Here is a 15,823-nt window from a genome sequence, read left to right as displayed (position 1 = left end):
AAACTATTAGAAGTCAAAAGTTTAAAAGCGTTCAGCTCTTTTTTTAGACTTCCTCTGTAAATAGTTTTGGCTGCTATCAGTTTTTTCTCTTCTCAGCCTGAACAAGAATAGCAGAAAGAATGAAAAGTACTCAAATCCATAGACTCCAAACACAAGATGGACTCTACTCATCAAACTGTGGGACACTTTTCACTCATTGGCTAGCTACATGTTACTGTAATTTTAAAAAAGGACCACGATGTCTTATTTAATACAGTTTTAAAGGACAGATTCAACCATAAACTGAGGCCATAAATCAGGGAAGCACTTCTACGATAGTTTACTCTTCACACCCAGACGTCTGTCTTCCATAAACAGTCTATGCTCGTGTTAGACAGTTTTGGTACAGTCCACAGAAACACATGGTAGTGTTTGTCACTACACGACTGGGACAGACCTTTGGTTGTGTAACCCAGTGCAGAGTCGCTGCAGTGGAAACACAGTGACAGAAATACTGCAGATGACTCAAAACACATGTAATGCATGTGATGTGTGTGTATATATTTATTAGGGGTGCAACGATATTCGTATCGATATTGAACCGTTCGATACAGTGCTTTCGGTTCGGTACGCATATGTATGAACAATACAACATTTGTAATTTATTTTATCAACTTTCCTTCTGACTATGCTGTCTGTGTTGAGCGCTCAGTGAATCTGTGTTCGACTACTCCGCCTAGGCTGCACTGTCGAGCGCAGATCCACTGAGCGCTCAACACAGACAGCATAGTCAGAAGGAAGAGCGCAGGGCAAGCTAGCAAGACAGAAGTTAAGCTCTCCTTGCAAGATGGACCTCCCCCACTCTCATTCAGATCTGGCGTTTGGAATTATTTTGGTTTTCATGTGACGTATGACCCTGAAGGTAAGCGCGTCATGGACTAAAGTAAAACAGTATGTTGGATGTGCCACGCAATGCTCAATTACATTGGTGTGAACTAGTGTGTTAGCGCAGTTAGCTCGTTAACGTGTTGGCCGTCTAGCCCCATGCACGGGGCGATCGGCGGTAGCTCGTTAACGGAGATTTGCCGTGTTGTGGCGTTAAGGTCATTTCAACGAGATTAACCTGAAAGCACTAGTGGGAACACAACGAATATGACTGCACATTTACTCCGACATCATCCTAGTGCAAAGACAAAAACAACAAGCATGCTACTAACTTTAGCCGAGTCATTTAGACAGCTGTCAGCACATGATTCTCCTTATGCTGCTGAGAATATAGCCCAGAAGAAGCGGATAGTATAGCTTTTATTTTGGAAAGAGACATTTCTCTGTAATAAACTCTCTTTTCCAAAGATGAGTGATTCCTCAATCAGATACAGGGCTCGCAATATCGCTAGCCCGACGTCCCGGAGCTAGCGATTTTTCAGTCGGGCTACCAAAATCTCTCTGCCCTGCCCGTTGGGCTATTGTAGGAAAAATATATGTCAATGCTTTTGCATTCTTTCAGAAATGTAGCTGGGTAATTATGTCATTGGCATCGGTGAGCCACTGTCAATATGTGACATATTGAAATCGCCTTTGAATTTGCGCTTGTTTTTTTGCTTTCACTTTGCAATGACAGCACTGATCTGTGAGTGATGATAATTTGTGCACCAATTCCTCTGACATCGTCTTATTAATCGTTAGCTTACTATGCAAACATGACAAGTGAAATCTCCCGCAGCTTAAACATGTGAGAGGCTGATCGCGCAGAGAATCGCTGAGATTATGTGAGTCCGTGTGTAAAAGTAGCAGTATATATATTTTAGTTCTGCTGAGCCAAATAAGACAGGTCAGGGTGAAGAAGTGACAGCCAAAGAAAAGCTTACCACAAAACGGAGAAGTTATGACAAATCAGACTATGAGGCAAAAAGAAAGTGCAGCTTTATGGTTTCATGGACAAAAGAATTTCTGTGGCTGCAACATGATGAGCTAAATAACCAGGGCTGCACATAAGTGGTCCGCAGGTGCGCATTCGCTGTCAAAATAAAAAACGCGCACAAGGGTTAGGGTTAAATTTAAAAACTGTACTTTTGAGTTAAAATATATATTTATAATTTTAATAAATGACAAATTAAAAAGGCATGAACATTTTTTTGTATTGAAAAAATATCGAACCGAACCGTGAATTTTGTGTATCGTTGCACCCCTAATATTTATGTAGTGTAGTGACAGACAAGTCTGGGAGAAACAGCCAGAGGTGAATATAACAGATAGGATCCATATTTTTTAACTTTACTTGGAGATGGATCCGGAATGAGGGCGACTAACCAGTGAGATATGAGCTGGTGCTTTTGCTGCAGCCTGTAGCAGACTCGAGTGTTTCAGCCACTGTGAACGTGGGAAAGCTTATTTTTTTGAGTGAATCGAGGGGGGTGTGTGTTAAAAGAGTGTGGGAGGGGGGCTGTGTGCTGACAGCTGGCTTCTATAAATAAATGTCGCAGGCAGGAGGGAGACGAGGGTAGTGAGAGAGAGCTGGGGGTGAGGGGAGGAGACGGATGGGAGGGCTGATGGAGATGTACTGGAGACTTAAAAGAACGTGGACAGTGTCATGACTTACTCAGCACGCACCGTGTCTCAACCAGTCAGCAGCCCCGGCTGGGGATCGTGTGCCCCGCCCCCCGCGTGCTGCCTGTTCTTCTGAACATGTAACACATAATCTCACATCTGTGTTGCTCCATCAGCTTCTCGTCCTGTTTTGACTCGTGCGTGTGACGCAGACAGACGTCAGACCCAGAAAACAGCAGAGACACAAAAAAGCAGGAGAAGAAGGATAAAAAACCTAAAAACGGGAGTAAAAGTTAGAAACAGCAGCATCATGCAGGAAAAGCAGAAACCAGAACGCTTTCTAATCTGCAGCCACGCTCGCTCCATTAATTTGTCATGTATGTAAAAGGATCACGGAGCCGTAGACCAGCAGCTCGGTAACAACTGATTGAGATGCAGCGTATCACTGACACAGCCAGCTTTCACTCTGCTGCCTCCTGTTACCGTTTCATTGCTTTCCAGCGCGTGTGCGTGTCGTTTGTGTACGAGGCGGTGAGCTGACTCTGGTTTCCTGTCTTGGCGCAGCTGTGCAACACTAAGCACTTGCCTGTCTGATTAATTTACCTGGTGCACTACTTCACCTACGTGCTGTGCCTTTGTCCACGTCTCTATTAGTTCGACGGTCACAAGTGATTCCTCCCTTTCATTCAAAATTAATCAATTATGCTCATTTTTAAGAGTTTCTGCTGCCGCGACAACAAAAGGCCTCACAAAGTGGTGGAAGTGAGTTTGGGGGAGGGCAACCAAGAAGATAACACAGGCTCAACGTGAGTGGGTGGGTCGGTTAGGTACCGCCTACACGTGTTTGTCTGATGAGGAGCCTCTTCACCAACTTCCTCTATTTCTGCTTGAAAGCAAAGCATTAGCAGACTTTTCTGGGGACTGGCGGTCATGTGCTGCTACTGTAGTCTGCAGAGGCGTGCTGAAGCTCGCGAGCTTCACAGACTGCAGGACGTCGTTGTTCTCCAAACCGTGCAGCTGACCTCTCTTATTTAACGAAGGGCATTTCGACCCCTGCACATTTTTTAGTGTCTGTTCAGTTGTTTGTACTTTGGTTTCATTCTGCACTCAGTTGCCAGATTATTAGGAACAATTAAACAAGCATATGATAGCCTGGCTGTAAACTGCAGTGGAATGAATCCTCAACATGCTGGTTTTACTTTTCAGTCTAGTTTTGAAGTGCAGAAGTTAAACAGATGTTTTATTACACTGTATACAAATGTGAGTAAATTTAGCACTGGCTGTGTTCGTTTCATGCCGTCCATTCAAGCATAAAAAAGGAACCAAACTATTTACAGACAACTTAACAACTAACTAATTGTGTGTTTGTATTTTTTTTTTCAAAAAAATGGCATGATGTGCAGTGTGTCCTTAAAGTTGTGGTAACTGTTTGTGGACGTCGTGTCCTTTAGAAATGGGGAGCAAAGACCTGATGCAGTCGGTCACGGTCAGTGGATAGTTGCTGTCAAGAAGCCATTCTTAAGATAAGGAAACAGGCAGAAAAGGCTGAGGTTTGCCAGATTACAGCAGAACTGGAGTGAAAATGAGTGGAAATAATAATAATGGAGTGATGAAACCAAATTTGAGATTCTTCGGCTCAAATCATCATCAGTATGTACGGACGAGGTGAGGAGAGATGCACACATCTGTAAAACATTTCAGTAAGAGGTGCTGGGGATCCAAATTATGGACGTAGAAAAGTGCCATCAGATTTTGGTCCACCTGACTGGCAGCAGCTTCAGTGTCAACATTGCAGTCATGCCAAACACGCTGCCAGTGCAGCGAAAGCAACCAGTGGAAGAGGATCAGTCATGGATTGGCCTCATCCGGTCAGAGAAGATGCCTAACAGACTTCAGACGCTGTTAGGAACAAAGCTGGTCACACCAAATATTGGCTTTCAAGCAAATTGCATTTTTGCCTTGCATACTGCATTTCCATATACTATTGCACATTTCAATAAATCGCTGTACCTACTACTTATTCACAGCTCGAGACTTTTGCACAGCACTGCACCTGCAAAACTCTCAAAGCTTCATGAAGCTTCATGCATGAACTGTTTAGCTTACTGGCAATAAACTTGCAACTCTGTGCAAAATATTTGAAATTAATTATTAATTATCTTTCTCAGTACTTGCAGTGCAGCGCAAGACAAGATCGATTCTCTAAAATGAATTATGGGCAACTAAACGACTTCCTCAGCTCTGCAGCCTCAACGTGTATCAGCCGACCGTGAGCAGAGCGAGCAGCCATGTTTGCCTTCCCAGACTCTCACTGCATGTAGAATAGATTTTTTAAAAAGCGTCAGTTTCCAAGGATCTACCCAAAAGTCTAGAAACAGCTCATTTAATTCTCAGCTCGACTTCCTCTGGTGTTTTTTTCTCACCGTCTCTCTCTCTGCTCTCTCTGCAGCCTCTCGGACAGTGGTGTAGGCTGCTGCCCAAAGATGCTGCCAAGATGCCAGAGAGCGCGTGGAAGCTGGTCTTCTACACCATGTCCTGGTCCTACAGCACCTACCTGCTCTTCTTCACCTCCTACTCCTATTTCCATGACCCGCCCTCTGTCTTCTACGGTACGATACACAACACTGATCACATGTCTTCTGTAGCCTGTGCTAACTGAATCCTAAGCTCTTCATCATACAGGATGCTACAAAACCCGAACAGGCGATTTTTAAGTCACAATTCTCTCAGCACTTTAACTTACACAGATACCGAACCTCTCAGCTCAGAAGCTGAAGCCATTTTAATCTAATGAAACAGCAGGAGCGCTGCCTAATCCTGTGGAGACACTGTGGGGGTAAAATGCCACCTTGAGTCCTCAAATAGGCAGATATTTATAAGATAAGATAAGATAAGATAGAACTTTATTAATCCCTCGGGTGGGTTCCTCTGGGAAATTCGACTTCCAAAAAAGCACAGCACCGACAGAAGTTACAGAGTTATACACACACACACACACACACACACACACACACACATATAAATACAGAGACAATATAAATAAAATATACAAAGGGGATAAATAGAATAAATAGGAATAAAAATAAAAATACAAGTGAATTGCACATTTCAAGTATTGAGTCTATTGCACTGTTGACTATTTACAAAAAGTATTGCACAGTGAAGAGGCACTACAGCTTAGTTGTTCCCCCCTCCTTTGTCCTCCTGTCTCCCCTCCCTCTCCCCTCCAGAGAGGAGTTAAACAGTCTGATGGCGTGTGGGACAAAGGAGTTTTTAAGTCTGTTAGTTCTTGTCTTGGGGAGAAGCAACCTGTCACTGAACAGACTCTTCTGATTGTTTATGGCCGTGTGCAGAGGATGCCCAGCATTGTCCATAATGTCCATCAGTTTCTTTAGTGTCCTTTTCTCTGCCACTGTCACCAGAGTGTCCAGCTTCATGCCGACCACAGAGCTAGCCCTCCTGATCAGTTTCTCCAGCCTGGATGAGTCCCTCTTTGCTGTGCTGCTCCCCCAGCACACCACAGCATAGAAAAGTACTCCAGCAACCACTGACTGGTAAAACATCCTCAGGAGCTTCCTGCAGATGTTAAAAGACCTCAGCCTCCTGAGGAAGTACAGTCGGCTTTGGGCTTTTTTATACAGGTGCTCTGTGTTGCATGACCAGTCCAGTTTATTGTCCACCCACAGCCCGAGGTACTTGTACTTGTTGACCACCTCCACCTCCTCCCCCTCTATCTGAACCGGCAGTGGACCTTCTCTAGACCTCCCGAAGTCCACAACCAGTTCCTTAGTCTTTGAGGTGTTGGGTTGCAGGTGGTTTGTGTGACTCCATGCGACAAAGTTCCTCACCAGACTTCTGTACTCCTCTTCCTGATCATCCCAGATACACCCCATGATGGCCGTGTCGTCTGCAAACTTCTGAATGTGGCATAATTCAGAGTTGTAGCAGAAGTCAGAGGTGTACAGGGTGAAGAGAAGAGGGGACAGCACAGTTCCCTGTGGTGCTCCTGTGCTGCTGACCACTGTGTCAGACGTGATGTCCTTCAGCCTGACGTACTGTGGTCTGTCGGTGAGGTAGTCGGAGATCCAAGCCACCAGGCAGGGGTCCACCTCCATCCTGTTCAGTTTTTCCTGAAGCATACAGGGCCGGATGGTATTAAAGGCACTGGAAAAGTCAAGAAACAGGATCCTGACCGTGCCTTTTCCCCCATCCAGGTGTGAGTGGGCTCTGTGTAGGAGGTACAGGATGGCATCCTCCACTCCGACACCCGCCTTGTATGCAAACTGTAGTGGGTCCTGGGCATGTTGTACCTGTGGTCGGAGGAGGTTGAGGAAGAGCCGCATAGCAGCGCATGCAGGATGTGGTTCTGGTTTATGCATATTTGCAGCTTTTAACTGGTCACCTTTTATGGTTCTTTAGGATTTATTGTAGTTTTTTTATACAATGCAAAAAGCATATTTATTTACTTGTTTATACAGACCAGTATTTGTTAAAATAAAGCTATCTATTAATAATTTATTCATGTTTTCCGAGTTCTGCCCCACCGTTTACAATAAATCAGCGGCAAATTGTACTTCATGGAGAGCAGCGCCGCGGCTGAGACCCTGTGTAGTGCTCATCATTGCATTGCTAATAGAGGATAGATGCACACTGGGGATTTCACATATAATTCAGTGGTGCCTTTCATAGTCTCTCAGCCTCTTCTATCAGACACAGAGTTGTCAAGGCTCCTGCGCCGAGCTCACAAAGGCTAGCTGACGGCGCCAGGTTCGTGTTTAATCGCTGCTTCGCTTTTAATAGCTGTCAGCCTGAGATGTGTGCAGAAGCTTTATTCCTCTACAAGGCTGGACTGTTACTAATGGAGGGAGGAAGGGAAAGAGAGATACAGCTACTGTGAGAATTTAGGAAATTAGTCGAAATCAAAGTGCAGTGACAGGACTGAGGAGGAGGAGTGTATCGCTGCCCCAAAGAGATGAGAAAAGCTTTGGTCCACAGTAGAGGGGAAAAAAGGCTCCAGTTCCCATGCCTCCCCCTTGGCAGCTCCTCTGTTGTGATGCAGCTAGCGGCCCTCCTCTCAATGTTTAATGACGGACGGTCCAATCAATGAACATTACACAAGGCCCCAACGTAACCCCATATCACTGGAGACGAGCCTTACTCAAACACAGGAGGAGAAAGTTTCCGTCCAACATCCGATAGGTTTCAGTGATATAAGCCAGGCTACATGCATTTAGCTCATTTCTCACAGCACTTTAAAAACCCTCTGTAAAGCTCTCGGGGATAAACGCGATCGCTCCAGCTTCCTCCCATCCTGACTACCACAGCTGACCCTTCACTTCTGGTATCCCCTGGAAGTTATTGTCCATTTGCAGCGGGTTTCTTGCATATGTGTCACACTTAAATGTTGTTGAGCATCAAATATTAGCCAAAGATAACCATTTTTAAATGATGATTTCATTTATTAAGGGAAAAAAATCTTACCTGACCCTGAATAAAGTAATTGGCCACTTTTGTTAAGTCATGAATTAACTGTGAATGAACCATTAGCCACTGCCAGACCTGATAAATCAAGAACTCACTTAAATAAAACCTGCTGACTGAGTCAATTTAGCTAAAAGAGCTCAAAAAGCAACACGTCAACATGAGTCATTGACATCTATCAGTCTGAAAAGAGTTACAAAGCCATTACTAAGGCTTTGGACTCCAGAGACCCCCAGTCAGAGCCGTTATTAGTCACAGTCACAGCTACAGTCACAGTTACAGTCACAGCTACAGTCACAGCTACAGTCACAGCTACAGCTACAGTCACAGTCACAGTTACAGCTACAGTCACAGTTACAGTCACAGTTACAGTTACAGTCACAGTTACAGTCACAGTTACAGCTACAGTCACAGTTACAGTCACAGTTACAGTCACAGTCACAGTTACAGCTACAGTCACAGTTACAGTCACAGCTACAGTCACAGTTACAGCTACAGTCACAGCTACAGTCACAGTTACAGTCACAGTTACAGTCACAGTTACAGCTACAGTCACAGTTACAGTCACAGTCACAGTTACAGCTACAGTCACAGTTACAGCTACAGTCACAGTTACAGTCACAGCTACAGTCACAGTCACAGTTACAGTCACAGTTACAGTCACAGTTACAGCTACAGTCACAGCTACAGTCACAGTTACAGTCACAGCTACAGTCACAGTTACAGTCACAGTTACAGCTACAGTTACAGTCACAGTTACAGTCACAGTTACAGTCACAGCTACAGTCACAGTTACAGTCACAGCGACAGTCACAGTTACAGCTACAGTCACAGTTAAGGTTACAGTCACAGCTACAGTCACAGTTACAGTTACAGCGACAGTCACAGTTACAGTCACAGTTACAGCTACAGTCACAGTTACAGTCACAGTCACAGCTACAGTCACAGTTACAGTCACAGTTACAGCTACAGTTACAGTCACAGCTACAGTCACAGTTAGAGTTACAGTCACAGCTACAGTCACAGTTACAGTCACAGTTACAGCTACAGTCACAGTTACAGTCACAGTCACAGTTACAGTCACAGTCACAGCTACAGTCACAGTTACAGTCACAGTTACAGCTACAGTCACAGTTACAGTTACAGTCACAGTTACAGTCACAGTCACAGTTACAGCTACAGTTACAGTCACAGCTACAGTCACAGTTAGAGTTACAGTCACAGCTACAGTCACAGCTACAGTCACAGTTACAGTCACAGTTACAGCTACAGTCACAGTTACAGTTACAGTCACAGTCACAGCTACAGTCACAGTTACAGTCACAGTTACAGCTACAGTTACAGTCACAGCTACAGTCACAGTTACAGCTACAGTCACAGTTACAGTCACAGTCACAGTCACAGTTACAGTCACAGTTACAGCTACAGTCACAGTTAGAGTTACAGTCATAGTTAGAGTTTAAAAAAAAGCCTCCACAGTCGTCTGTTTCATGAAATGTGTCACAAACAGTGTGGCTGAGTCATTCTTCACTCAGTCACCAGCAGATGCTGATGGTGTTTGACTGTAAATGTTTCTGAGATCTAGACGCCACCACAATCTGATCTGACAGATACTGTGACTCTATTTTTGGCCACAAATGGTCGACAGTGCGTTAAACCACATTTTGGCAGAGACAAACATGTGCCTCCATCACGTGAGCTGGGGGCCTGATGTGAAAGGCACGCCTCTGTTCCACCGCAGTGACAAATGCAACGCAGTCGCCTCTTCGCCTTTTATCTTGTGAGAAATTGTGCAAAGAGCAGAAGCTGTCTTATGAGAAGAAGGATGTAGATAGGATGCATGTGAGGAAGTTCAGAGGTGAACTTCTTCAAGAGGCTGCACGACTCTTTGTGTTTATTGGAAGATGTTCTGATTTCACTGCGCGTCTCGATCCAAACCGAGGTCATCGTGCATTTATCGATTAACAAAGATGTTGATGAGCGGCAGGTAGTCATGTGTTTTAGAGGCTTTAAGAAGTGCACACATGATTGACTTGTGCACGGATGTTAATGAGCTCTGGATTTGAATCTCACTGTCAGCTGAGGCCTTTCTGCATGTTTGGTTGACCACAGTTTAATGGCTTAAAATTACAAAGTGTTACAAAAAAGTATTACCAAAAAAACCCCCCACAAAAGCTCGTTAAGACTAGAAACCCGTATCGCCCAGTGTGTGGTGTTGCTGCCCTGTAAACAGAGTATCTTTGTTATTTATGGTCGTGTTAAAGACAGCGTTGGCGACAGGAAGGGAAACAGTGAAGTCCAGAATAAAAACAAAATGCTTTACTGTACATCATTCATTATCTACATTCACAAGCGTGTTCTTAAAACACCTTCTTATGCAAGCAGGATAAAATTTCCCATCTGTCCCTGCAGACTGGAAGAGCGGTATGTCAGTGCCTACAGACATCGCCATCGCCTACCTGATCCAGGGCAGCTTCTACGGCCACTCCATTTATGCTACCATCTATATGGACGCATGGAGGAAGGACTCTGCTGTCATGGTGGTGCACCACATCATCACGCTGGCGCTCATCAGCTTCTCCTACGCATTCAGGTACTTTTTGTTTTTCAGCTCATTTTCTAACACAGAAGCACAAAATCACAGTTCATGAATGATTGTATAGTTTTGGTTGGTTAGTCGAAACACCAGTTTGACTGGAGGGTAGGAGGCAGAGTTTAGTGGAAACTAGAGCAGATGTGTTCGTTCACTGCCTTAAGTAAAATGCAAATTATCAGAAAAAAGTAAATCTGTAAATACGATTGCTGACAACATCGAGGGAATGACATTTATCACGTTACAGATGGCCCCGCCCCTCCCTGAGGCTGGCTCTGTCGGAGGCTTCTTCCTGTTAAAAGGGAGTTTTTCCTTCCCACTGTCGCCAGAGCTCTTGCTCTTAGGGGCTCATATGATTACTGTGGCTTTCTCTGTGTTGTTGTAGGCCATACAAAATGCTTTTGGGCAACTTTTGTTGTGATTTGGAGCTATATATATATAAGACTGAATTGTAATTGGACCGCTGACCTCTTCAGTGTTTTGAGGTAAAAAGGATAAAAAGCTATGTGGTGTGTCTAAATATCACATTGTACCGACCCAAAGAACAAAGACAACAGAGTGAATGTATAGAAAATGTAAAAGTCAAGTCTGCTTTCTTCTTGTCACCGAGCTCAGCATCTATCAGGATCCTCGTGCCACAGTCTGTGCTCTCTGCCCTCCAGATACCACAACATCGGGATTCTAGTGTTATTCCTGCACGACATCAACGACATCCAGCTGGAGTTCACCAAGCTCAACGTCTACCTGAAGTCCAGAGGAGGAGGCTATTACCTGCTAAACGACGTGCTGTCCAACTTGGGCTCTGTCAGCTTCAGCATCACTTGGTGAGAGATTTAACATCGGCTTATTTTCCTCAGCTGCTTGTTCTCCATTTGTTCTCCATCACGGTGAAGCGTTTTGTAGTCTTGACAGCATTATAATTATTCTGTCTGGAAGACGCTGAAGACGAGCGGATATGTAATACATTGTGTTCCCGTTTTCGTCTCTCAGGTTCTGGTTCCGTCTGTACTGGTTCCCCCTCAAAGTCATGTATGCCACATGTGTGTCCAGCCTCCAGTCCGTCCCCCACATCCCCTTTTACTTCTTCTTCAATGCGCTTCTCTTCGCCCTGCTTCTCATGAACATCTACTGGTTCTTGGTGAGGACACTGGTTTTGTCAAATGTTTCATTCAAACCCTGAAAGTCTTTCATTTTTGGACACGCCGTCTGATTTCTTTGCATTTCCTGTTTTCCTCCCCTGTTGTGTGCAGTTCATTGTGATGTTTGTAGTGAAGCTGCTGAAAGTAAAGGAGGTGAACGATGTTAGGGAGTACGAGGACGAGGACAGCAGGAAGGAGCCTCCAGCAGAAAACAGCACTGATGATGCTGGACATCACAACTCTGCACAGGGGTGAGCCCAACCTTCAGCATGTGTACTTTGGGTCATGTAATGTAGATCTTATTTTAGAGGAAACCAAAGCAGCTGTGCTGATGTTCAGTGGCAGAATTTCCACATTAATAAATTATTAGATTTAACACATTAGACTGTAAACAGTCCTGTTTCAACCATCCTCTCTGAGCGCTGCCTGACAGTACAAGACATCCAGACGTTACCAAAATACACATTTAATGATGAAACACATTTCTATAGCCAAGCCTTACTGGAATATGTCGAGTATACTAAACAAACAAACAAAACGGCGAGCCCAAAGCCATGCGAGCAGCTCTTTGATGCTGCGCTTTGTGCTTTGAGCTGACCGATTCATCAGCGAGAGGCTGAATCATCAGTGACAGCTTGAGTGGGAAGCAGACAGCAGAAAGCTATACAACATCGAAGCATCAGGTAAACGTGGCCTCAGAAAGATGACATCATATTTACAAGGCTAACGCCGGGACATTCAGGCTGGCGAGTGGATTGGAGCTAGCAGAGAAACTCAGTGGGTTCCTGGAGCCTGCACTGCATGTGCTCGTGGGTTCCCGTGTGACTGGGTCAAAGGAGAATTTGGGAAACTGGACATTAGACAGATTTCCCTTTATAATGCTGTTTGATGGGACACAAACACAGAACGCTACCCACTCAGTGGGATGCCAAACACTGCACTGATGTACAACACCAGTGGGAGGCAGCAATGTGCTAAGCTGTGAGACAAACTGAGGACACTGGACGCTTAAATTGTTGTGGCTCTAAGTAGCCGTGCCCTAAAGAATTTCCTGCTGTTCCACTTTAAGTGGGAACAAAGAATAATGTTATACTAAGGAAGACTTGAGACTACAAGGTCAATCAAGTAAGATGTAGGATCATTTTCTGGTAGACTTAATAGACAATGCTCAGGAGATCGCCCCCTACTGGCCAATAGAAAGACTGCCACGCTGAAAGCTGTGTTCCTCTCCTACATGCAGTTGACTGGAAATAATTGAGGAAAGAAAAGAATTAAGGTCAAAGTTCCTTCCCATTACTTCACGTTAATGCTGGTAAAGGTGGTTCTGTCGGTCTGCATAGCGTCTATTAGCTTGATGCTAATGATCCATTGCAAACAGCATGTATGACTGCATTAATCTTAGCATGCTAATGTTTAGCTAATTTAGCATGTTAGCAAGCTGACACTACAATTAGCGTTTAACGTAGCACTGCTAGCATTAAGGTAAGATGTGATGCTGTATATTTAAGCCTTTGTAGGCTACATTGTACAGCTGCTTAGACAAAGAGGAAGCTTTAATGCAGAGATAGTAAATTAATTTGACATTGTGGGACACCGGATGCTGGAGCAGTGACACTCCGCTTTCTGTCAGTGTAAAGACATTTAGCTAAACATGTTCTCAAGATAAGAAAAAGAAGTTCAGTTTCAACAGTAGTCTCAGTTTTTCTACATGACCAATGTGTAAAGTTACAGAAAAAGTTCTGGTACCTCAAATTACATTTGTTTATAACTGAAATATTACATTTTAAAATCCCTTTCACAGCCCGTGACAGAATTTAAAACCTCTGTTTTCACCTGGGTGCCGCTGTGTAAACTTGGTTTGCTACATGCTGTAATACATATTTGCCTGCAGAGCTCCACAGTCCCACAGCTCACCAACAGCTGGTTAAGCAGAAGAAATGCACTTTCATAACCTGTGGAAGCAGTTAGCTTACATCAAAAGTCACCACATGATATGATAGTCACAAGCTGTTTCTCTGTGAATCCTGTGTAATCTGTATTTGCAGCAGTGAGCTTTAAACTAAGAAGTGCTGACAAAAAGCAAAGTGTACTTTTAGCTGAGGTTATAGGTTCATGTCGTTATCTGAGGGGCTGCCATGTGCATCCCTGCTGTGCTGTGTCTAAAACTAGCCTCATTTTGAATACTAACTCAGGTAGGCTGAGTTATCAGATGTGCGCTCCTGTCCCAAAGGCAAATGAGTTCGTGTAAGAAAGCCCCGGACGTGCTGTTTGGTCCTTATCTGCCTGGCCTTGAACACTTCTGATATGCCCTGTGTCTGCTGATGTCTCACTTCTGCTGATCACCTCAGGATTCTCACTCCTTTCTCTCCCATCTGGCTTTCTTTCCAGGAAACATGTGCAGAACGGGATCACAAAGGAGAAGCATTTATAACAGGCCCTCCGTCGCCACCACCTGGCACTAGGCTGCTGGTACATGCAAGACAAAGACGCCCTCCTTCAGCGTGGAGCATGTTTTAAAGGAAGAGCATCTTGAAAGGGAAACATCGCGTCTGATGACTTTTTACTCTCTGTATTTGTTTTTAGAACATTTCAAATCATCGCTGTCATTTTGTTTCCAGATTGGTTTAATTGGAGCACTGTGAATGTTATTTCAGCCGACTTTTTGTCTTACTCTTGTTAACTTTACATTTGACAGATTCAGTAGAAACGAGCAGTTTGAATGAGAGCTGGACTGTGATTGTCGCGTACAGTTGTGCGGGGCCTACAGCACCCTGCGCAGCACCGTGCACAGCACCGCAGCGCCCAGGCAAGGAAAGGTTTTGGCCAGTAAATGGTTCTGTAGACATTTAGATATTTAGTAATTCCTAATGAATCGCTTCCTCCGTCTTACACCTCCGCCCGTCCTCTCTGACCTATGATATGAGGAGGAAGGGTAAAAAACAAACATGGCGCAGTGGTGTGAGAAAGGCTGCCTGGCCTTATGGCCGCTTCACCACATGTATTGATTTTCATATCATCGCACAAGTCGGTGGCTGGGACCAGGCGGCTCTGGCTGCCTGCTTTCAATTATCTTGATTTCAAAAAACCAGGCTGTGTGTGTGTGTGTGTGTAAAGTGGATGTTTTTTAATCTTTTGTTTCTCTTGTACTGACCATCGCAGGCATTAGGAATATCCACCTGTCATTCCTGTACGGAAAGTTCATTTGCTTTGTTTTTTAAATTATTTGTTCTTGTGTGTGTGTGTGTGTGTGTGTGTGTGTGTGTGTGTGTGTGTGTCGCAGAGCATCTGTCGCTGACATGAAGGCGTACAAGCTGGTTTAATGACAGCAAATAGCTGGACTTGATTGACTGGGTTTCAGAATCAAAAGATTTCAGGTGGTGGCGGCTAAAAAAAGGAGCCAATAATAATCATGGAAAGACTGAACGATGACAAACAAAACGTTATGTATGCGCAGATTATGGAATTCAGAAATGCATGACATCGGAATGATTTTGGAACTGCTATGAAATGATCACGAAACATCCTACAGCTGTGTAATCATGAAGTTTTTACTAACTCGTCCTAAAAGCGATCTGTTTGTTTTCTCTATGTTTTTGGCGCAGCGAGGCCACCGAACACAAATATCCCAGAAACGTTTCCCCCAGCCCAAGGGAAGATTTTTCTATGATTTCTAATTTGAGCATATTAATAACTTGAACTCGAGTGAAAGGGAACTGTTCCCTCGGTTTTCCCTCGCTGGTTTCCAGCTCGCACTTTAGTGGGAACGGCCGCTGTCGAAAATAAGGGATATTTCAGTTTCTCCACCTTCTCGATCAAATTCAAGCGCTTGTTTGGATGAACAGCATGCTTGTGCTGCTGGAGCAGGCTGCAGATGTCGTCTGTCCCTACGAGACGATCCGCTTTGCTTTGTGTGTCTTCCACGCTGCTCGCATCGTGTTTGGGGGGGGGGGGGTTAGAGCTAACTTATTTCCTTTTCCTTAGTATCTGTTGGTGCAGATTATCTGCATTGATTTATTTTAATCTGCTGCTGTTATTTTTCCTGAGAGAGAGCAGTTTGTATGTCAGATGTGTCGTTGTTTTTCCT

General features: G+C 44.4%; 1 protein-coding gene across 1 annotated transcript in view; it reads left to right on the top strand.

The window, feature by feature from the left end:
- Positions 1 to 14,973, top strand: part of cers1 (ceramide synthase 1) — a 31,488-nt gene extending 16,515 nt beyond the window's left edge. Inside the window, exons 2-7 of the mRNA XM_082524345.1 lie at positions 4,976 to 5,135; positions 10,420 to 10,600; positions 11,263 to 11,424; positions 11,591 to 11,738; positions 11,851 to 11,990; positions 14,128 to 14,973. Coding sequence (XP_082380471.1) covers positions 4,976 to 5,135; positions 10,420 to 10,600; positions 11,263 to 11,424; positions 11,591 to 11,738; positions 11,851 to 11,990; positions 14,128 to 14,170 — 834 coding nt within the window. The 3' untranslated portion in view covers positions 14,171 to 14,973. The remainder of the gene's footprint in view (positions 1 to 4,975; positions 5,136 to 10,419; positions 10,601 to 11,262; positions 11,425 to 11,590; positions 11,739 to 11,850; positions 11,991 to 14,127) is intronic.
- Positions 14,974 to 15,823: the final 850 nt, after the last annotated feature.

This window comes from Aulonocara stuartgranti, assembly GCF_965226115.1.
Source record: "Aulonocara stuartgranti genome assembly, chromosome: 23".
Classification (NCBI taxonomy): Eukaryota; Metazoa; Chordata; class Actinopteri; order Cichliformes; family Cichlidae; genus Aulonocara; species Aulonocara stuartgranti.
This window is presented reverse-complemented; position numbering and strand designations above follow the sequence as displayed.